Below are 24,339 nucleotides of genomic sequence, written 5' to 3'. Positions count from 1 at the left end.
CCCTTTCTGGGATTGTCCACATGGGTGCCAAGTACAGACGTGGAAGTGATAAAAACTTACAGTGTATCTTTTATAAGTGGTCCTTTTTCAATGCAATTGAATAAACTTTATAGCCAGCCTCTGGGCTTGGCTCTGAGGAACAAGATGAAGAGGAAAGATTGTGTATATTCCAGAAATTTAAGACCATGGGCAGAAGAGAGCTAGCGCTAAGTAACTTTCAGGATTATGATCATTTGATTATGTTATCTCCTGCATTTATGCATGAATTTATTCATTCAGCACCATTTTCTCTGGCAAAATTGTACCAGTTAAAGGGAAGCAGTTCCTAAATCCATTCATAGGAGAGTGACAAGCAATCCAATATTGTAGATCAAATGTTAAACCCTTTTATTCATGTGTCTTTCTAAAGTCAAGCATCAAATTATTATCTTTAATAGACATCGAATTATTATTTTTTAACCTGGTGGGCAATAAATTCAGCATTAATCTGAGAGAGGACATTGAATTCATTTGACACACTGTTTCAGAATCCATGCCTTCTGCATTTCACTTTTATCTTTTAAAAACCAGCGTCTATCTAAACATCAAAATTCGCAAAATATACAAAGCATGAGGAATTATCAATTAGCATGGGGAAATTCTTTCCATTTACAAAAGAACCCAATGCCCTTTTAAAAAGTGTAACAGTGAATGAACACTAATATTAATAAAATAATCAGTATGAAAGAAATACAGGGTGAGAACTTATAGACAAGTGAAATACCTGGAATAACAATGGAGATAAAGTGAAACAGTGTGACTAGATCTACAAAATGTCTTTTATCGTTTTTTGGTACCAGGCATTGAACTCAGGGGTGTTTAACCACTGAGCAACATCCTCAGCTCCCAACATCCTTTTATTTCCAGATAGGGCCTAAATTGCTGGGGCTGGCTATGAACTTGAGATTCTCCTGTCTCACTTTCCTGAGCCTCTGGGATTACAGACATGGGCCAAGGCATCGGGCCTATAGGTTTTTTTTTTTTTTTAATATTTTTTAGTTTTAGGCAGACACAATATCTTTATTTTACTTTTATGTGGTGCTGAGGATCCAACCCAGTGCCCCGTTCATGTTTTAAAGACAACTTTTTGGAACAAGACCCGTGAGCATAGCAAGGAAAAGATTCTCTACTTTGTAATTTATGAGGCTTTGGGTCTTTGTACAAATAATGGTGGGACGGAGGGAAGGAGGGTCAACTGGAATCTGCCAGGTTTTCTGCATTTTCCTGGTCTTCATTTACTCATGCATTCTCCTGCTATGAAAATGAAAAACCGTTTTCGAGTAAAGTCTCCCATCTTATCAATACATAAACATTTTCTGCTTTCTTTCTATCAAAAAAGACAAGGCGGGCTGGGGTTGTGGCTCAGCGGTAGAGTGCTTGCCTAGCACGCTTGGTTTAGATCCTCAGCACTGCATGAAAGTAATAAATAAAATAAAGGTATTGTGTCCACCTACAACTAAAAAAAAAAAAAAAAAAAAAAAAGACAAAGTTACCGCAGATGAAACTAACAACTTAACTTGTCCAATGATCATTCCTGCTTGGGACCTGTTCCATTTTATGACTCCAGCTTGGAGCTTCTTTCCTAGTTTTCAGTTTACACTCAACCCCTAGGGACTCCCCTCAAGATACTTTGTTTCTCCTAAAAATCGGATCGTGAACGTTTCTGCGCATCGTGAAGAGGAAGTTGCACTTGGTAGCGTTCTGAGTAGCCAGACCATACAGAGTGGAGTAAATGTAGATCGTGGCTTGATTTTTATCTACAAGCCACAGCTAGCTGACGAAACTTCCAGATCGCACGCACAGCGCCCCTCCGTGGCCGTTTCGGGAGCCTTTCCCGCTGTCCGGACACGGGCGTCCGGCCCGCCCCGCCCCGCTGCCTTCGCGCCGCCTCGGACGCGCGAGCTCCGCGGGGCTCCATGACAGCCTTCATCCGCTCCAAAACTTCGACCAGCGACTCCGCCTACAGAAGGCTCTTCCTTCTTCCCCGCCTCTCCCAGAAGGGCAGAGCGATAGTTTCCGGAAGGCCGTCCGCGCCCCAGCCGAAGACCGGCCCCAAGAGGGCCGGGAGGAGGGCGGGGGTCGCCAGGCGGCCGCAGGATCGGGCCCCGCCTGCGCCGGAAGTCTGCGCGTGCGCGCTGGCCAGCTGGAGCGCGCGTCCGGCGCGGAGGGGCGGTGGGGGCGGGGCCGCGCTGCTCGCAGGGTGTCCCCGCCCCCGCCCCCCGGCGTTCCGCGGTCGCCGTGACAACCGGAGCGGCGGCAACGGCGGCAGGCGCCCGAGTCCGGCGCCGCCTCCTGGCCGTATAGCCAAGCAGGCAGCCGCCGCCCGGCCTTCGTGCTCTCCCCGCCTCCCAGCCCGCGGGGAGGGACCGGCCCGCCCTCCGCCCGCCCGCCCGCCCGCCAGCCAGAGAGTGAGCGGCGCCGGCCGCCCAGCCAGCCCGCGGTTCCCCAGCCGCCGTCCGGGCGCGCGCAGCGAGCGAGCGCGACTATGCCAAGATGGTCCTGCAGGCGCGGAATAAGCACCGGGAGGCGGCTCCCAAGCCGCCCCAGCCGCCCCGCGCCTCGCAGTCGCCGCTAAGAGGGGCTCCGGACGTCGGCGCCGGGGAGTCGGGACCCGAGCGCGCGTCCCCGTCCCCAGGGCGCAAGGGCGCTGCGGGCAGGAAGGGGCCCCGCGCGGAGCCCGGCGTGTCGCCCGCCGGGGTCGGCCTGGGGGGGCGCCTGGTGGCCGGGCTGCGCGGGGCGCTGGGCCTGCGGCGCGCGGGGCGCGGCCGGACCTGGACCACGCTTCTGCTAGGTGAGCAGCCCCAAGCGCGCGAGCGCTGGCGGGACGCGGAACTTTGAGGCATGGCTCGTCTCTTTCCTTTCCTCTCCTCTCGTGTCCCTTTCCTCTTGCTTCCGCCGCCCGACCTGATCGGATGGTCCCCGCCAGTTTGCAGCTTTCTCTGACTTCTTTCCTGGGACGTTCCTACCTCCTCCTCTCCTGTTCCCGGAGCTTAGCTCTTGGCGCACCATTCCCACCGCTGTCTGTCTAAGCTTTAAAAAAAAAAAAAAATGGCCCCAGATCAACAGCTGCCCGGCCTGTCCGCAAATGGACAGGTCTGCGCTAACTAGACTAGAGCGCTGCTGATTGGTGCCTTCCCGTTATTTGGCCCCTTACTGCGAGGATGGTTTGCTTTTGGTGGGAGCGATTCAGTGGAGACTGAAGCAAACGCACGATGCCTGTCCTAGAAAGTTGCCAAACTTATAATTAATTTTAGCGTGCTGTTTTCTTCTTGGCCGCAAACACCGCTGGTGGCACTTTATTTGTGATTCCCCTGTACACGTCACTTTCCAGGTTGTATTGTCTTTTGGATGCCAGAGCCTTAACCTTCCCTGGTGGTTTGGGGACGTTTGGTGAAGAGAGCCTCTCTCCCATCCTTTTACCATACACCAAATGGATGATGTGTGATGTGATGAAAAGAAAGTTGAAACATTTCGTGTATTGTGGACTGACTTCAGGTTTCCTTTGTTCCCTGATTGACATTACAAAAAGGCAAGTTATAGCAGTTTGGAAATAGGCCTAATTTTTCTAAGTCAACCAGTGAAATGCAGTAACACTGCCCTTTTCCTATATTGCCGTAATGGATTTTGGCTATTGAATTATTTAATTACTGGTGATTTATTCCTTGTTATCTTTTAAAATTCCTTTCGTGACCGAAAGTTCTCTTAGCCAAGAGTTTGCAATTCCATATAGACGAAGAAATAGAGCACAGCAGAATCGGCTTCCAGTGAGATCACAGGCATCATTAAGAAACCAGTCAATCATAAAAAGCCAGTCATCATCACTATGTGCGTTTTAATGGGCTCAGGGAGGTTGGTATTGTTATTAGGGTACTTTTTTTAAGTTGTAGATTTAAGATTAGAAAAATTCAATATCAACCCCCCCCTCCCCCCTTATATTTTTTCCTCAGAAGCGAGCTTGAAAACCTGGCCAATGTGCAGGTTAAGTTCACCTTGGGGAGGCAGCATGATACAGAGGATGAGGCAGACCTTCAGAGCCAGTGCACATCAGTTCAGTTTGGTTTAAGTCTCAAGTTACTTCCTTTGCAAGCCTTCTTTCTTTGTTATGTGGAATTATCACATGCCCTACTTACTCCATAGGGATGTCTTGAGGAGCAAAACTAAAAGGGGTGGGTGAGGCTTGGGAAAGTACTTTGTTTCTAAAGCATTTAACAAATTTTAGTTCCTATTGTAAAAGCAACTGCATAATACTGTTTGGAGATCTTAGGGCAGAATAAACTTGCACTTTTCTTGAAAGGCTAGTATAAACAGTAACCACTTTGTAGTAAAATATGGAAGGAATGGCATTGGTTCTTCAGGGAGTGGCAATGAGGGAAAAAAAAAACCCTGGAATAATTATATAATTCCTATTGTTATTATCTGCATATTTTCTTTTCTTGTATTTGAGTCTTCTTATATTGATTGGCTTGTATTTGAATTTAGTTATGTTCATATTGAAATATAATTATCAATGTAATATTGTGACACTTTGCTTGACTTTCCCTTTGGGCATTGGAAGGCGGTACAGTAAAGTGGGAGATCATATTCTTGGGTGTTATCCTGGTCCATGGTCATCAGATGTATGGAGATTGGATGAACAAACTGTGGTCTAGAGATTGTCTCATAGACTGATTTTATACCTAATCCTTCCCTACCATCATGCCTTGCCCAAGCATCAGAAAGCATCTCAGATACTGCAGAGAGGAACAGTTTAGACATTTTTGAAAATTGCCTCGGCTCTTTTTTCCTTTTCCCTCCCAGAATGAGTGTTAAGCTGACACTGAATAGTATTTGAAAATGAAACTTTTAAAATAGCTCTTTGGCCTTCTTTATTGAGAGGCATTGCAGGTTCTTTGGTTCTTTGAGAGTTAATTTGAAGGTGATCAAGTAAACAACTAAATATTAAGCTGTGATAAAAAATGGATTCACTTCTCTTTAGAAAGAGAAAAGGAAGCTCCATGAAAGAAGGATGGATTTTTAAGAGTTAGAAGGTGGCTAAGGCTCTTTTCCACATGTGCTAGGCACTGGTAAGCCTTACTAAGGGGGCCCTTTCCATTGTTGGGCAATGTTAAGCATTGTTTAAAATTATGTTTTAATATATTTTTTATTTGACAATTATTTACTAGCTTTTTAATGATAACAGTTGTAAAGAGGGGCTCTTAAAATGTTTATATTTAGTTTTTAACCTAATAGCTTCCTGTTATCAGCCAAAGAAGGCAGCGATGTAGAAAGAATATTGACAATATTTCCCAGACTTTTTCAACCACAGCCCACAGTAAATAATACAGTTAAGTTAAATCTGCTTACACCTCTGAAAATGCAACCCAGTAAGTAAATAGATATTTGTGACTATTAATCTATTTATGTATATCAGTGGTCTAGCTGGAAACACTTAATGAATTATTTTTAGGAGTATGAGCAGATTTGAGTCCAGTAGGGTAGATTAAGGAGATGGGGGTGGGATTAGGGGAGGAAAAGGGGAGGTACTGGGGAATGAAATTGATCAAACAATGTTATATGCATGTACAAATATGCAGTGAATCCCACTATGATGTATAATCATGATATACCAATTTAAAAAAAGAGAAGAAGTTTGAGCAGGTTTAGGGACACCATAAAGGCACCATTAAGGCACCCAGGGACTGTCAACGATGGGAACATGGAATCATCTTCCAACCTGAAGGGGAAGTGGGTCTCCATCAGGAGCTATACCCAGTGAAAGCTGTGTTGTAGGAGCAAGGTCACCAAGAAGCGCTATTCAAACACTCAGCTCCCACGCTCTGGTCTCCCACTAGTGCTGTTTATTGGCAGAACCAACCAACATTACTGAAACACTCTATATAGTGTGAGCTTCCTGGGGCTAGGAACAAAGCAGAGAAGGAAAGAGAATGGAGACTAACCAGCAATGTGCACATATTAAAAACACAAATTCTGTGTAACAATGTTGACTCTATAATGTGCAGTATACCCTGATTTTCTATTAAAAAAAAAGGTGTTTATGAACCTCATGGTTTGAAACAATACCTTTCTAGAACTTTTATTTATTTTCTGATTCTATGCTTGTTTAAACTTCTTGGGTGTCTGAGCAAAGTTTAGCTTTTCTGAGCTTTGGTTTATGCACAGGTAAAATGAGAGACCTGCACTAGAGCAGTGATTTTCAATCTTAGCTGTATACTAAAGTCACCTGGAAACTTTAAAATGCCCTGATGATCAAGCCGCACACATAAAACCACTTAAAGCTGAATATGGAGGTTAGGATGTGATGGTGGACAGAAACATCGGTGGTTTTTAAAGTTTAATATCTTGCCTGTCCTGAGCGTCACTGAACTACACGGCAGCAATCTGGTAGAACTACATAAATCCACATTCTTCTTTACATGGGGACGTGGATAGTCCAGTTGCCATAGCTTTCTCTGATCTCTATTATTTTCCCTAAACTGTGGCTGTCAGTTGCCATTTGTTATCTGACATGTCTATATATTTCTTGTACCCTCATCCCTTATTAGAAGAAGGGAGAGGGAGGGATAGCTAGAGAAGGCTCCATGTTTCAGGAGGGGAAGTGAAAAATGTAGAAGTTAAATATGCACATGGAGCATGTCTGTTGTGAGGGACTAAAATAAAATGCCATTTATAAAACAAACATAATAAAGGTAACCCGAGTATGGAAAAGAGAGATGATAAAAGCTGTGTTTCCCCCTCATATCTGTCCTGTTTGATTCATTCACATTACTTGCTTGGTTCCTGTGGTCAGAAGCAACTGCACCTCTGCTCTAACCTAGCTCTTATTGTCAGGACTTTACAACCTCTGCAGTTTTACCTTTTTGGTGGAATTTCTTAATATGAGAGGCTGTCCTATGCATGGCAGGATATTTAGACATCTCTGGCTTCTGCCTACTAAGTGCCATTAGTACCTACCTAGTGACAAGCAAAATGCCTCCCAACTATTGACAAATATACCCCAGGAGGCAAAATTAACATTTAGAATCTTTGATTTTATTATTCACAACTTTTGAGAGCACCATGCCTTCTTAGGTGCTCAAGAGGAAAGAAGCTGGATGGAGGTAGAGAGTTGGGTCAAGGTATTGGGAACTGGGATGTGTGGTATGATGAAAGAAGCACAGGCATTTCAATACTGACCTGCATTTGAATCCTGTTTCTATACACAGAAGGTGCATCTATACTCCCTTAATATTTCTCATTCTTAATTACCTCTTCTTTAAAATGGGATATAAAAGTTTTGTCTGGTTATAGTAAAGAATATAATATATATTGGACATATGTAACTTGCTTTTGATTTTTACAGGAGCTCACACTTAAGAGTTTGCCTTGAGTCTCAGTGATGACTTTGGATTTGGACTCTTGGGCAATCTTGAAATTGTTGAGACTATGGGGACTCTTGAAAATGGACTTAATGTATTTTGCATTGTGAGATGAGCATTAGCTTTTGGGACCTGGGGTGGAATGTTATGGCTTAGATATTAGGTGTCCCCCAAAAGTTCATGTGTGAGATAGTGCAAGAACATTCAGGGGTGAAATGATTGGGTTATGAGAGCCTTACCCCAATTAGTGAATTAATCCCCGGATAGGGATTGACTGAGTGGTAACTGAAAGCAGGTAGCCTGTGGCTGGTAGACAGGGTGGGACAGTGGGCAGTGAGAGCATGCTTTTGGGTGTATCTTTTGTATCAGGCAGTGGAGTCTCTGCTTCCTGATCATCATGTCTTGAGCCCGGAGGAATGAAGCTGGCTATGAACCAAGATACCTGAAACCATGAGCTCCCAAATAAACTTTTCTTCTAACAAAACAAAACAAGAATATATGTAAAATAGACAGTGGGTTTATTTGTATTCATCAATTATCGAATGTCTACTATATCAGGTGCTTGTTGTGGGCATAAGATTTATAAGACTCTGTAGCCTTTACCTTTGTGGAACTTACAACCTAGAAAAAGGAGGTAGACAAAAAAAGATAATTGTTCATTGTAGTGAGGGCATGAGAGGAAAAAGAAAAGCAGTTGAAGGGAAAACAGAACAAACAAAAGCCCCAAGCCAGGAAACACTCACTTTAAATAAGGACAAGAAAAGCTCTGGGGAAGTGGCTTTAAAGGTGAGACTTTCAGGAAGGAAAGATGGTAGCTGAACAGAGGTTGAGAGGAGCAGCATTGTGGATGCAGCAGACAGCAAGTGCTAAGGAAGGACAGGTGTGTTGAAAGAAGAGGGAGGTTGTATATGGACCAGATCTCAAAAAGGAGCTTAACACCCCTAAGGCAGTGGGACACCACTGAGGGGTGTTGAACAAGAGTAACATGTTTACATTTTTACCTTGAGAAACTCACAAATGACTTGAGGCAATATTTGGTTTCATGAAGGCAGAGAGGCCAGAGAGGAAGTTCTTCTAGAGACCCAGTGGGATTTGTTGGTGCAGACAAAGGAGGTGTGTGGAAAGGGAGAGAAGTGGGTGGATTTTCAGGTATATTTTGGAGGTAGAAATGATGGGACTTATTGATGAATTGGTGTTGGTTTTAGGGAAAGGGAGGCGATATGAATAGAATTTTGGCTGCTATAATTAATTAGGGGAAATAATGGTAGTATTCACAGAGACAGTAAAGACTAGGGGTGTGGATGAGAGGACAGGTTTGAGAAAAAGGAGCTAGAATTTTATCTTGATGTATTATTTTGGAGACAACTGTGAGATGTCCAAGGAGAAAGTCAGGTAAGGCGGTGGAACATAAGAAAGATGGTCTGAGTGGAGAGACAGAAAAATAAGGAGTTTTTAGCCAATCAGTGCTATTCAAATTTATAGGAGTTGAATTCATGAATATTCCCATGAAAAGCATCTTATACTGATAAGGGGCTCTGTGCCAGATTTTGTTCTTGGAGCTTTAGATTAACTCACTTCACTGTTAACTCAGTAATCACCATGGCATTGTGATTACCATACTTATTTTATTAGAGGGGAATCTGAGGCACAGGTGTTAAGTAACTTGCCCAGGCTCATCCCTCCTATGTGGAAGGGTCAGGATTTGAAGCCAGGCAGTTTGGCTCCTGAGTTTATTCTCTTAATTGCTGCACTTTACTTCATCTTGTCTAGGGTGAGAGTGTAGTAAGAAAAGAAATGAATCTCCAGCATTCAGTTCTGGGAATATTTCATGCTCATAAGTGTTAGTTTTCTTGTTTCTTCCTTCTTCAGAGGGAATAAGGAAAGAGGATCGTACATAGAGGTACTGGAATAAGAAGTGGAAACAGAGCCTATTTTAAGTGGCATAAGGAACAAGAAAAGCTAAAGAAACTGAGACCCAGGGATCACTAGGCATCTTCTTGTGCTTGCTTTCAGACAAACACTTGGACACAACTGAGCATTAGCTGCAGGAGTGTGTGTTTAATACATAGACATCATATCAATAATTTCCCAGGAAGGCCAGCAAGTAAGATGAAATTTGAGATTTTTTAGAGAATTTCTTCAATGCTTAGAACAATTTTTTCCCCCAAAATAGACTTTGGTTAACACAAAAAATGTTTATCATCACCTAAACATATTTTTAAATTTTTTTATTTGTTTTAATTAGTTACACATGACAGTACAGTGACCTAGACACATCATACATTTGAATCAGATGGGATATAATTTCTCATTTTTATGAGTGTACAGGTTGCAGAATCATATTGGTCATGTAGTCACATAATACACACAGTAATAATAGTGTCTATTTCATTCTACTATCCTTCCTTTCCTCCCATACCCTCCCCTCCCCTCCCATCACTTCTCTCTACCTAATCTAAGGTAACGCTATTCTTTTTTTTCCCTCACATCTTCATAATTGTGTTTTGTATAACGATGAGGGTCTCCTTCCACCATCCATGTAATTCCCCTTCTCCCTCCCTTTCCCTCCCACCTCTCTTCCCTGTCTAGAGGTAATCTTCTTCCCATGCTCTTCCTCCCTACCCCATTTTGAGTCACCTCCCTTATATCAGAGAAGACATTCAGCTTTGTTTTTTTGGGATTGGCTAACTTCACTTAGCATAATCTTCTCTAATGCCATCCATTTCCCTGCGAATGCCATGATCTTGTTATTTTTTAGTGCTGAGTAATATTCCATTGTGTATAAATGCCACATTTTATTATTAAAAAGATGCTGTGGTATGAGGATTTCTGAATATGAGATGCTCATGAGTAGTCATAAATAACAAATGTGCTGAATTTAGTTTGTGTAAATTGAAGAATGTATTCTCAATTTGTGGTTAACTTTTGGCCAATAAAGACTGAAAGCAGATAACATTTTAATTATGTATATACATATGTTTCGGTGTTGCTAAAATTTGAACATTTTAAACAATCCTGTCAAGTTGTATGAATGTCTTTTAATGAATATGTTAGGTGTATTAATGTCTCCTGAAGTTCATATTAATGAGATATTTACATCTCACAGAGACTATAGACCTGTGTACCTATGTACAAGTGGAGTAGCTTGAGACTTTGTATGTTTAATTGTAAATTCTTACATTGCTAGTTCATCATTTGTCATCAGCTTGAATCTGCTAATTTTCTTTACTCTTTTTGATGGTTGTGAATCACTAAAAGTAGTAAAATTACACCTATTTTTAGGTCCAGACCTTTATTTTGTTATTTAGTCTCATAAAGAAGATTAGTTCTTCATGGATGACCCTTCATAATTCAATTAAGATTCATTTAATAGGAATACATTTAAAAAGTGGCAGAATTAATTTTCAGAATACATAATGCTACAACTATTGTAGCATATTTTTGTGCTTTAGTACTATTTTTATATTCTCAGCCTTATTATTTTTCTTCCCCGAGGGCACTTTTAAATGAACAGTTTATGTCCCTTCATGTTTGTTTGGCTTCTTTCCCTGTGTTTGACTTCCTTCTAAAGTAGCCAGTTTTTAGGTTTGTTTTCAGCACTGTTACCACCACGTGATGAATGCTTGGGTGGTATTTTGTAATGTTAGCTTATTATAGCAGTGAGGGTTAATATAACTGCATAACTGTTACCAAATCACTTACCAAAGTTTCAGGGTAGTTCATAGTACTGCTCAAAGATGGAGATTTTTTTAATCTATTAGTATACTGTAGCACTAATATCTTTAAAAAATTTTTTAGTTATATATGACAATAGAATGCATTACAATCCATATTACACATACAGAGCACAATTTTTCATATCTGTGGTTGTACACAAAGTAGAGTCACATCCTTCCTGACTTATACATGTACTTAGGGTAATGATGACCATCACATTCCACCTTCTTTTCTACCTCTATGGCCCCTCCCTTCCCCTCCTTCCCCTTTGCCCTATATAGAGTTTATTTAATGCCCCCCCCCCCCCCCCCCCCCCGCCGTTCTTTTAAAAATTTTATTTTGAGACTGGGTCTTGGGTCTTGCTAAGTATTGCCTAGGTTGGCCTGAACTTGCAATTTTCCTACCTTAGCCTTCCAAATAGCTTGAATTGTAGGCATGCACCAATGCACCCGCTCCTTGTTTTTCACTCTTTTCTTATCTTTGATGTCCATGGAAATTTCATAAGATTCTAGAACTTAAAGTCTACTGCCTAGAATTTTACTTGCAGGGAAATAAAGTAGGACCAGGTCAGTAGCCCAGTATCATTGCTGAGTTCCCTGTGATTAAGTTTGGTATTGAAATTAAGATCTCTCGCCTTTGTTAATCACATCTGTTGAACTGTGGATTTCAGATCTAAAGTGTTAGGCAACAGTCAAAGGCACATTAATGGGAAGATGACCTCATATGTCCTCTAAGACCTGACAACTCTTAAAAAGAACACTGTTTTGCTGGCTCTGCTCATTTGGGAATCACTCTGATTTTTATATCCTATGATCCTGTTAGTTTTCATTTTGTAATTCATAATTATCTTTTAAAAACTAATAAATTCTGATTTTTAAAAACTGTGTTGGTAGTTTGGCAATGCTATAAAAGCAGAGTAAAAACAGTGCCACAATGTGTGTAATCATCCAAATTAAATGATAAGCAAGACACTGTGATATCCAAGGACAGTTTGAAATTTGGAGTGACTTTGTAATGTTAAGATTGGAATGGTGTAACAGGCAATGAACTTGTTAAAATCTTTGTTGAATGTGATGGGCCTGGATGTATGTCATGTGTGTTGATTTATTTTTTCCTCTAGTGAAGAGACAAAGCTTCAACACTTTTCCCATGGTTACTAAAGTTTTGCAGCTTCCATCTGTATGTTCAGAAGTATTTAAGAAGCTATCATTATTATTTTGGTTATATATTTTATCTAGCTATTTGTTCTTCAAACACTGAAATGCATTTTTTTTTCCAACAAGAAAGATGAAGATCCTTTATGGAGATTATTAATTTCTGTCAATTTAGAAATATTTTCACATTATATAAGGCAAAGACTTTTGAAGGAAGTTAGAATTTACTGTTTTTAAAACTCATACACTGAATAATTGCATTAAGCATTGCTTACTTTAGTATTTGTACATAAATATTTAAATATATGAAAACCAACTTTGTAAATTTCTCTTTTTAGAAGCGTAATTATGTTCTGTTTAGGGTGGTGATACATACTTTTAATTCTCTGCTGTTTTCATATACTCATTTTAAAAGAAACCATTCAATCCTTGATGTTTTTGTGATTTCTGAGGCATCCTTGTGTGCTGTGTGCCAGTGCACCCTTTTGGTTAAATGTGCTCAACATTTTCATGCCTGAGCTTGGAGTGAAAGAAACCCTGGGCTCTCTCCAGACCTTACTGCATTCCAGTCATGTGACCTCGGGCCTCATGGGAAAATAAGAACCACTTTTGTCTCAAAAGGACTCCTGGGTCATTTCTGCTTGATATGCGAAAGTGCTTTGTAAACTGCAACTGATAAACAGATGTTGAGACATTGTTATTATAATTAAGAGTTTCTAATTTTTTAAAAACCCTTTATAAGCACTGTTTTGCTCAGTGCCAAATATATAGCAGAGACTCTGATTAACTTAAATCAGTCTTAAAAACCATCACCATGTAGACCATCTTGAACTCTCCAACTTACTAGAGCTGTAGTTTCTTCAAATCATGACTCTGAATTTTAAAAGCAATCCTGCTTCTTGGTTTGAGACTCAATATCTCTACTAGAAAATTGAACTCATTGCTTCTTTTCCTATTCAAAATTGGATTTTTCCCCAAATTCAAAGGAGAAAACCAATTAAAAGGGCCCAACCTGTCAACACTTTGTAGTTTGGAGATGGGGAAGATTGAAATGAAAATAGAAAATAGAAAAACACTGTGCAGTTATTTTGGAGAGTATGAAGTCCAAAGTGTTTGCAAAGCTGTAGGTTATTCTTCAAGGTCGTTAAGTGCTAGGATTAGAGATAACCAAGTAAAAATTCCACATTTTTTGCTTTGTGCAGATGAGACTCTGAGAGGCTAATTAAGTTATAAATCATATAAAACCTAAGAAATATTTCTTCTTAGAAATGACTTTCTTAGCAGGGAAGTAAAAAAATAATTTTAATTCTTTGCCTTTCTTAATCCTTTTTTTCACCTGTCAAGTTTTGCCAGTTTCTCCTTCAGAGTTATCTTTTGAATTTATATTTGCCTTTTTCTAATTAAGCTCATGTCACTGCTATCCAGGCCTCTTTATCTCATACCTGAAATGTTACTATATTCATCTTATTGACTTTTCTGCTATAACTATACCACATCTCAAAAGTCTGGACTATATGAAATCACCTGAGGGTTTGTTAAAAATGTAGGTTTCTGAACCCTAGAGTGATCTGTAGAATTAGGATCTCTTGAGAATGGGGCTTAGGGATGTGTCTTAGCATGCCTCTCTGCCCCGTCAGTGTTTTCACCTTACCTCCAGTTCCATGTTAGAATCAGCCCTCAGTCAGATCTCGTAATGCGTAAAGCTATGAGGGGATTCCAACATGGTATCAGTGTTGAGATATCACTCTTAGAAGTGGTTATGTATTACCTCAGGTGATCTTGTTAAAATATAGGTTGGAAGTCAGGAGGAGTGAGATGGGACCTGAGTCCTGTGTTCCAACCAGTTCTCAGGTAATGCAGTTATTTTTAGGCTCCAGGATACCTGGAATAGCAAGGAGCCAATTCTCACATTGAAGTTTGTAAAAAATTACCCAGACTTTGTCCCAGGCTTTCTCTGTGTCAATAATAACAACCTTGATTATACATCTGAATCACTTGTAAGTTTTAAAAATATCCCTGGATTAAATACTTAAGTATCTGTGGTTTTATTTAGTTCCATTCTAATTAGTACTACGGTTTGGAGTACTGGGGCTCTATATTGTTGCTGAATGATGTTTTCTTTGAACCTTGCTTGTTTTTCCTTTTTTAAACTAGTTCAGTGTTTCTCAGTCCTTTTCACATCATGAACATAGAAATTGAGTATACTTGTATAGAACAGTAAGGTAAATGGATTTTTTTTTTTTTTTTTTTTTTAGAGACAAGAGGTTACTGGTCTTAGGGACTTTCTCTCTTACTCTTGGCACTTCAAAGCCTACTGATTGGTAAGCTGTGACTAAACTCTCTACCTGATATTCACAGAGCACTAAGAGAGTGACATATTGTGTATATAATATGTGGACTCTCAATAAACATTAGCGCATTGCTATTATTGTATTCCATATAGTCAGTATTTATGATGGGAACTCTTGTCACATTGGATCCAGGTTCACATTGTTTTGTTGTATTTGTCTTATGGTTATCTACTACAAATCCTCACCTAAGGAGATTTAAGAAGGCAGATTTGAGGAGAAGGTTGCATTTCCAGTTGCTCTGTGGTTTGGATTTAAGCAGCAGGAATATTGCTTCTCAGCAAGGTGGATGAAAGAGGGATGTCACTGAAATTCAATATTGGATAGTTACAGTGTCTTAGAAACCCAGAAATTTGGGTGCATTGACCAAAGAACAAGAAAGAGTACATTACTTGTGCCCATGGCAGTGGTCCTGGTTTTCTACAGAGGGGAGAGATAAAATAAAGAGAAATACAGTGGACATATTTGGCCTGGGAAAACCTGGAACCTGAACATAGCTGGTCTAGAGGCGGCACAGTGAACTGGTGTTTGAAAAGTGCTCTGATTTCACAGCTGGCTGTGGAGAACTGAGAAGGGAACCATCTTGAGGAGGCCACACTGTAGCTGGCTGCTGTGGGAACCTGGGACATTGTAGCAGACATTACCATACTGCCCTGGCAAGCACCTATCCTGTGACCTAGCAAATACTTAGCAGAAATTGAGTAAAATGGGCACAGAAAAGATTGTACACAGGGGAATTCAAGTCAGAAATAAGGAGGGGAGTCCAACTTACTTTCCCTCTGAGTTCAGTGACTCACATGACCTGGTGAAGAGGTTTGGGAGACTGAGTAGGTGGGTGTGAATATACTTAGGGACAAAGCCTGGGGAGGCCATATTTGTGGGCAGCAGAGTGTATGTGACTAGGGGAGGTCTGATTCCCCTGCCCAGGAAGTAGAATTCTTGGGAGGCTTTTGAGATCCAGACTCTCAGCAGAGGTCAGCATCTGCCTAGCCCTCCAGGTATATTGATCTAATCTCTCCACTACAGGTACCACCCAACAAAATTCCTAATCATGATTAGACCTAAGCCCCAGCTTCCAGAGCTCCCTTCTTTGAACTCTATAGCAGCCCCACCTTGGATGTATATTGATCTGGAAAAAACTCCAGTCTATAGTATTTCCCATTGTACTCTGCCTTACACTGATGAGAAGAGAAGTGAGAGCTGTTTCAACCAGCTTCAGTTTTAGGCTACTCCAACTGGCAGCTGGGTGAGCAACACAAAAAGAAAGGGGTTAACAACCTATAGCTCTAGCTTGAGCATGCATGCTTGTGTGCACTCTCTCTTGCTGTACATAGCCTAAAAATAATGGAAAAGACAGTTGGGCATAGGCAGTGACCATCCAGCCTTATTGACAGTTTTATCTACCTTGGTGGAGACAATTCTCATTTTTCATTAAGAATCCTTTTTTCTTTTATTTTTAATTTGGTGTTCTTGCTGTGCTGATTGGTTTGTGGATATATGTACTCATTTCTGTTTTCTTATTTTTAGCATTTTTTTAACATTAGTTATTTTTCCTTTTCTTTTGAGGGTTAGGGTTTTTTTGTTCTGTAGTTTGTTTCTCTTTCTTTTATTCTCTAATAGTCAAATTTTCTTGTTCTCTCAATTTACTTTTTTCTTTCTTTTCCTTTTCCTTTATATATAGCTCCATTATTTTCTCAGTCTCTTCTACATTTGTTCTGTTGACATTGGATTTTCAAAACTTTCTTTTACCTGAGGGGTTTACATTACATTATTACATTTTTTCCTCTTAATGAACTGTATTTTTACCGCCATTTAGAACTGTTTCATTTATATAACACCTGCCCCCTATTCATGCTGTTGCAATTATTAGTACTGTGGAGGGCGTAGTTAAAACTTGGTGCCAAGTCTGCTTCACAGCTATTGATTATGTTTTGCTGTTGGCAATTGTTGACCCGATCATTCTTCTTTTTGTGGTAATTAATGCTGTAGATGTCATAGTAGGCAATAGGTATTTATTTTAATGCTGTATGTTGTTTGCTTTGGTTGTTGCTAATGTTTATTTCCTCCTTTTCTGTGAGGTGCTGGGAATCTTCAAGGACACTATAAATTGACAGGGCAGAGACTCTGCTGCTGAACTAATCCCACCCAGAAGACAGCACATACACAAATTAACCATACTAGACTAAAGTGATATTTTAATAAAGAGAGTAGAAGAGTCAAAAACCTCTAAACTAATAGCCAGACCTCTAAGTAGGAAGAGCTAGGATGTCTCTCAGATCCCGCTCAAGGATATTCACTCCTTTAGCAAAAACATAATTAACACAAAGGATGTGGATACCATACTATGATGGATGTTAATCTAGATCGCTCTAGAACACTTAGGAGGAGGTTATACTCTAAAAAGGCCCCCACATAAGAGTGGAAGAATATTCCAGGATATGTGTAAAACAAAAACAGAGATTCAAGGACTATGAAAAATCAAGGTAATACAGTGCCTTCTAAAGTTTATAATTTGCCAATAGCCAACTCCATAGATACTGAAGTGGATGAAATATCAGAAGGAATTTTAAAGAATGATTATAAAAATAATGAATTTGAAGAGAACACAGAAAAGCAACTGAATGAAGTGAGAAAGTCAGTACAGGATATGAGAAATTCAATTAGTTAGAGATTCTGAAAAACAAACAAATCTTGGAAGCAAAAGACATAATAAATCAAATAAAATATTCTGTTGAAAGTCTCCATAATAGAGTAGACCATGCCAAAGACAAAATCTCAGAACTGGAAGACAAAGTGGCTGACTTCGAAAATTCACATGATAAAAAAAGAATGACCAGAATATACAAGAACTCTGGAACAACTTAAGAGACCAAATTTAACAATGATTGGAATTGAAGAGGGTTGTGAGATTTAAGCTAATGGCATGGATAACCTCTTCAGGGAAATAATAACAGAAAAAAGTTTCAAACCTTGAGAATGAGCTGGACATCCAGATACAGGAGACATTTAGAACCCCAAATAGACAAGAGCAAAACAACTTTTTTCATGACACATTATAGCTACAGAAAGATAACAGAATTTTAAATGCCTGAAGAGAAAAAGGTTAGGTTGCTTTTTGAGGCAATCCAATCAGAATTGCTTCCAATTTCTTAGCAAAAACTCTAAAAGCCAGGAGGGCTGGGAATGATGTGTTCCAAATCCTGAAATAAAATAACGAGGGGAAAGAGAGAAATATAAAAAAAAAAGAAAAAAAAAAGAAAATAACTGGGAACCAAGATTGCTATACGCAGGACAGCTATCCTTTAGAATCATAGAAGAAATAAAAACTTTTCAAGAAAAGCAGAAACTTAAAGAATTCATGACTACTAAACCAGCACTTCAGAAAACACTTAAATCGTTCACACAGAAACAAACAAACAAACAAAAAACCCAAATCCCAGATCCCACTAGTGATCAAATCTCATTTGAAGAATTGCTAAGCAAATGAGAAACGGGACCAAATTTAATATTAGGAATAAGTCAAACTGGCAGGAATTAATAATCAACTCTGTATAATAACATAGAATGTGAATGGTTTCAACTTCCCAATTAAATATATAAGCAGGTAGAATGGATTAAAAAACAAGGTTCAACTATATGTTGTTTGAGACTCACCTTATAGGGAAAGATGGCTACAGGCTGCAAGTGAGAGAATGGAAATTGATATACTATGCAAATTGAGCCTGAAAACAAGCAGTAGTAACTACTCATATCCGACAAAGCAGACTTTAAATCAAAATGAATGAGAAGAGACAAAGAAGGTAATTTTATACTGATAATACCAGGAACAATCAACAAGAAGATATAACAAGCATAAATGTTTATGTTCCAAATGTTGGTGCACTTAATTACATAAAACAGACCCTACAGAAACACTCAAGCAGACCCCTGTATAATAATACTGGTGACTGTGACACACCTCTCTCACCAATAGATAGGTCATCCAGACGTAAACTTGGAAGACTGTATGGACGTAAAAACATTTTAAATCAAATGGCCTTAACAGACATCTGTAGAATATTTCATCCAACAAGGCGAATACACTTTCTTCTCAGCTGCCCTTGGAACCTTCTCCAAAAAGATAATATTCCAGGCAACAAAGTAACTCTTAGCAAGTATTTGAAAAATGATACAATTTCTTGCATCTTATCTGATTGTAATGAAGTGAAATTAAAAATCAACACCAAAAATCCCTACAGAAATTATATAAACAAATGGGAGATGAATGGCGCACTTTTGAATGAAGAATGGGTAGTAGACGAAATCAGGAGAAATTAAAAAACTCTTAACAATCAAATGAGAATAGTGATACAATATACCAGAACCATTGGGACACTATGATGGTGGTTCTAAGAGGAAATTTTGTAGCTATAACTGCCTACATAAGAAAATCAGAAAATTCCCAAATAAACAACCTAACAATTGCATCCTGAGGTCTAGGAAAACAAGAACATTCCAGTTATATAACCAATAGAAGGAAGGAAATAATCAAGATCAGAACTAAAATCAATGAAATTTAGGGAAAAAAAAAAAGAAAACTAACCAAAAGAGAGAAGGCACAGATTAACAAAATTAGAGACAAAAAGGAGAGATCACCATAGACAGAAATCCAGAGGATCATTAGAGACTATTTTGAAAACTTTTACTCTAAGAAATTGGAAAACTTAGAAGAAATGAATCTATTTCTAGACACATATGACCTGCCAAAATTGAGTTAAGGGGGTGTAGAAAGCCTAAACTAACCAATAACTAGCAACAAGGTACAAGCACTAAGAAAGAGCCTTTCAACAAGGAAAAACCCAGGAGCAGATGGATTCCCAGCTAAATTCTATCAGACCTTTAAAGAAGAACTAATGCCAGTGCTCTTCAAATTATTCTACAAAATTGAAAGGGATATAGAAGGATGATGACCTTTATAAGTTCTAGTTCTCATTCCAGAATTGTGAAGGTCAAAGGTTAACTTAAGGGCACGATGTGAAATGCATTGCTATTAAAGTCTGTTGAAGTCAAGAATGCCTTCTTTTTTTTTTTTTAGAGAGAGAGAGAGAGAGAGAGAGAGAATTTTTTTAATATTTATTTTTTAGTTCTTGGCGGACACAACATCTTTGTTGTATGTGGTGCTGAGGATCGAACCCGGGCCACACGCATGCCAGGTGAGCGCGCTACTGCTTGAGCCACATCCCCAGCCCAAGAATGCCTTCTTTTACCACAATTGTTTAGTAGTATTCTAGAAGTTTATTATTATTGTTATCAAATGGGAAGAAGATGCTAATAGTAAAATTATGGTTTAGGAGAAAAATTATTATTTGCAAGTAATATTGTTTAAATTGGAGAATTGAAAACAATAAGAACCCTGTGAATTAATAGTTTACAAATAAGCTAAGCTCTGCATTACAAAATAAATACTCTTCAAAAATAAATATATTAAAGGTAATATCCAATAGTATATGAAAAAAGACTTCATGGATATTAGCAGCAAAAAAATGTTGAAATGGAGCACTTAGGAAATATGAATAGATTATCTCTAATCCCAAATCCAGAATGTTCCAATATCAGAATCATTTTGGGTGCTGACATGAAGCCACAAGTGAAACATTGAACACCTGACCTCATGAGACTGGTCAGTCAAAATGCAGTTGTACTTAAGTTACCTTTAGGTTACATGTATAAGATACATATGAAATCTAGGTAATTTCATGTTTAGACTTAAGCTTCATCCCCAAGTTTTCAATATTTTATGTGTATGAAAATATTCTAAAATCTGAAAACATCCAAACTTTGAAACATTTCTGGTTCCAAGAATTGCATATAAGAGGTATTCCCCTTGGATTAACTATGTAGATAGTGTTTTCCTCAAGGGAAATTAAAAAGCAATTGAATAATTGAAGTAATACACTGTTTAGGGATATGAAGACTATATAAAATGTAAATTTTTCTTCATTTAATTTATAAATGAAATTTGAATCATAAACTCAAAGGAATTACCAAAGTCTATTTTACAAATCCTCTATAGGAAAAGGGTATCATTTACATTCAGGAAAGAAGAATGACTCATTCAGAAAATAATAGTTGAATCATTGAGAAAATAAAGCTCAAGTTTTATTATGGTGAGAAGTCTTTAAAGGATGCAAATGGTAGATTTGGCAACAAATCTATTTTTTAAAAGAAAAAAATTAAAATTTCAGTGAATAAAAATACCCAGTAACTTAAAAAGTTAAGTGACAAACCAAGGTAAATGTTCATAATTTTCTATGATTAAAAAGAATAACTGTCTTTTGTAACCATTAATATCTTAAAGGCAAAATGAGTTTTTCGGTAAAAATATACTGCTTTAAAAATAAAGCAGTATGATGTGAGCCATTTAATTTTCACTTCAAAGAACATTTTCATAGTTTGAGTCCTGAGCAGTTGTTAATTAGGAACCTGCAATCAGGTGTTCTTGTTATATAAGAAAGTTGATTGGTGTTGTCTGGATTCATCTTAATATATTCTTTGTACTTGGACAGAAAGCAAACTACTGATTCTCATGTGAGATTGATGATGGTAGCTTTTTCTCTCATATATTTTCATTCTTCCTTTTTTTTAATCCACCTCCTTCTCCCTCCTTTACTTCTTTCACTTTGTATTTGTTGAAAAACAGGAGTAAGACTTATTGTCAAAACTCTGACATTGTAATAGTGTATAAAAAGTGATACTTCCTCCTTTACTACTTCTTCCAGTGTTGTTCCCTCAAGCCACCATATTTCTTTATTTTATGCTACCCTTACCTATTGCTTCTATTCTTCTTTCAGGTCTATTCATGATAGTTTCCATCTTATGGTTCCTAGGTAGTGTTTGGCAAATGATAGGCTCTCATGTATTTTGCTGAAATATATGAGTGAATGAAAATTGTGCATATATGCTTCATTCCCCTCTGATCCCTTCTGCTGGTATTTTAAACTTAGTCCCAGTGCTTTCAAAGATCTAATATTCTTTTCCCAATCTCTAAGGTTACTCCCAATAGTTCCACATCTCAAAATTTGGCAAGCTTGTCTTTGAAGGGTATCTCTATAAAATGAAAATATTTCCTTATGTTAAAATAATAATTTCAATTTCTGTTTTATTTCAGCTGCCTTTGCAGCCGTGTTGCACTGGTAAGATTGCTTTATCCCCAATGGTATATTTTATGCAAATGTTTTTAACTTACCAAAGCTATTTACCAAATGTTTAAAGGAAAAAATTTCATTATAAGAAGAGTGAATATTTATTACTAATAACAGTAGTCTGAAAAAAGTAGTTTAAATGATAAGTCAGGGTCAGAATGATATAATTTTTTAATAAAAAGGAGATTCATTATTAAAGAAGCTATATTAGAGACTCTACTTTGCTTAACATTATTATAGTATTCATATTGAGAGGAAGATTAACTTTTTTAATCTTCTGGATAGAGAGACATGAATTTTATTAATCATACATTTCTGAAGTGGTAACACAATGACATTTACAGTTTACTCTTTGTTTTTATTGTGCTTGACTTAAAATACCATTGTTCTGGTTCATTTTAATTTTAAAATCTAGTTTGAGTGTGCTTTTTTTGTGGAGACAAATTGTAATAGAAATGTAATGCATACTGAGTGAAAAAATATAGACACCATTGTATTTCAGTTTTATTACAAAAATATCTATAAATTTATAGACACTCTTATTTTTGCTTTTCGAGTTACTTTTACAAATAATACTGAGGGTGAGCTTCAACACTTATTTTGTTTTGTTTTTTTCCAGGAGCCATATAACACACCTCTTTGAAAATGATCGTCATTTTTCTCACCTCTCAACATTGGAAAGGGAGATGGCTTTTCGCACTGAAATGGTTAGTTTTCAGGTGGTAGTTTATTGTAGTACTTTAGGAATCTAAAAAATTTTAAGCTTTTTATCATGGAAAATTTCAAAAAAAATATTTAAAGTAGAAAGACTAGAGAACTCCCTCCTGCCCAATGTTCAACAACTGAAAACACAGCCATTTTTCCTTCATCTGTACCCTCAGGGATTGGGGGTGTGGCTCAGGGCTGTACTTTGTCACAGTTAAAAGTGAATGAACAATTAATATCATCAGTATAAATCATTGTTAAAATGACCTGACTGGCACTTTTTAACACTTGGTATGCTTGAATCAGTATCCAAACAATGTCTCTATATTGCATTTAGTTAATGTATCTCCTGAGACTTAAAATCAATAAATTTCCCTTCTCACTTTTTGTTGTTTTGTTTTTGACTATTTATTTGTTGAATTCAGATTACTTTTTTATAGAATTATTCACAATAATTCATGTGTTTATTGTGTTTCTCTGTCCTGATTTTCCTGAAAATTGATAGCTTGAAGTCTTTTTTTAATTATTTTTTTATTTATATGTGACAACAGAATGCATTACAATTCTTATTATATTATACACATATAGAGCACAATATTTTATATCTCTGGTTGTATACAAAATATATTCACACTAGTTTGTGTCTTCATACATGTACTTTGGATAATAATGTCCATCACATTCCACCATCATTTCTAACCCCAAGCCCCCTCCCCCTCCTTCTGCCCTGTCTAGAGTTCGTCTATTCCTACCATGTTCTCCCTACCCCACTATGAATCAGCCTCCTTATATCAAAGAAAACATTGGGCATTTGTTTTTTTGGGATTGGCTAACTTCAGTTCTCTAACTCCATCCATTCACCTGCAAGTGCCATGATTTTTTTCTCTTTTATTGCTGAGTAATATTTCATTGTGTATATATGCCACATTTTTTTTTTATCCATTTCATCTATTGAAGGGCATCTAGGTTGGTTCCACAGTTTAGCTATTGTGAATTGTGCTGCTATAAACATCGATGTGGCTGTGTCCCTGTAGAATGTTATTTTTAAGTCCTTTGGGTATAGACCAAGGAGAGGGATAGCTGGGTGAAATAGTTGTTCCATTCCGAATTTTCCAAGAAATCTCCATGCTGCTTTCCATATTGGCTGCACCAATTTGCAGTCCCACCAGCAGTGTATGAGTGTACCTTTTCCCCCACATCCTCTCCAACACTTATTGTTGTTTGTCTTCATAATAGCTGCCATTCTGACTAGAGTGAGATGATATCTTAGAGTAGTTTTGATTTGCATTTCTCTGATTGCTAGAGATGATGAGCATTTTTTCATACATTTGTTGATAGATTTTATATAAATTAAAATCTTCATGGCAAAGATTTGACTTCTTTTTCTGGAACAAATGCTTCCTAGGTGGTCTTGTATAATATTTTATTTTTTTCTTTTTGGTACCATGCCTGGTTGTCTCATTATTTGCAGTTTTTTTTTTTTTTTTTTTTAAGAGAGAGAGAGAGAAAGAGAGAGAGAGAGAGAGAGAGAGAGAATTTTTTAATATTTATTTTTTAGTTTTCGGTGGACACAACATCTTTATTTTATTTTTATGTGGTGCTGAGGATCGAACCCAGTGCCTCGCGCATGACAGGCGAGTGCACTACCGCTTGAGCCACATCCCCAGCCCAATTTGCAGTTTTAAGTTTAATCAGTGGTTTCAGGAATTGTCTTGCTGGTCCCTCCTTAAAACCTAGCCTATCAGTCTAGGTCTGTTTTCTCATTAGTAATGTCAAACAGAGATTGTTCTATTACTTTTTTCTTGAACTTATGCCCTGTAATTTTATAAAGAAGAACTTT

General features: G+C 38.2%; 1 protein-coding gene across 4 annotated transcripts in view; it reads left to right on the top strand.

The window, feature by feature from the left end:
- The first annotated feature begins 2,468 nt into the window (after nucleotides 1–2,468).
- The window catches only part of Dpy19l1 (dpy-19 like C-mannosyltransferase 1), a 102,305-nt gene continuing 80,434 nt past the window's right edge, over nucleotides 2,469–24,339 (top strand). For 3 of the 4 annotated variants that reach the window (XM_046460619.2, XM_046460618.2, XM_046460617.2), the window contains exons 1-3: nucleotides 2,469–2,830; nucleotides 21,761–21,785; nucleotides 22,414–22,501. In XM_046460619.2, coding sequence (XP_046316575.1) covers nucleotides 2,533–2,830; nucleotides 21,761–21,785; nucleotides 22,414–22,501 — 411 coding nt within the window. In that variant the 5' untranslated portion in view covers nucleotides 2,469–2,532. Of the gene's footprint in view, nucleotides 2,831–19,757; nucleotides 19,806–21,760; nucleotides 21,786–22,413; nucleotides 22,502–24,339 lie in introns of those variants that run through there. The other variant, XM_046460620.2, reaches the window with a different exon arrangement.

This window comes from Marmota monax, unplaced genomic scaffold (genome assembly GCF_021218885.2).
Source record: "Marmota monax isolate L192 unplaced genomic scaffold, Marmota_monax_Labrador192_F-V1.1 WCK01_AAM20220418_F8-fsc00107, whole genome shotgun sequence".
NCBI lineage: Eukaryota > Metazoa > Chordata > Mammalia > Rodentia > Sciuridae > Marmota > Marmota monax.
This window is presented reverse-complemented; position numbering and strand designations above follow the sequence as displayed.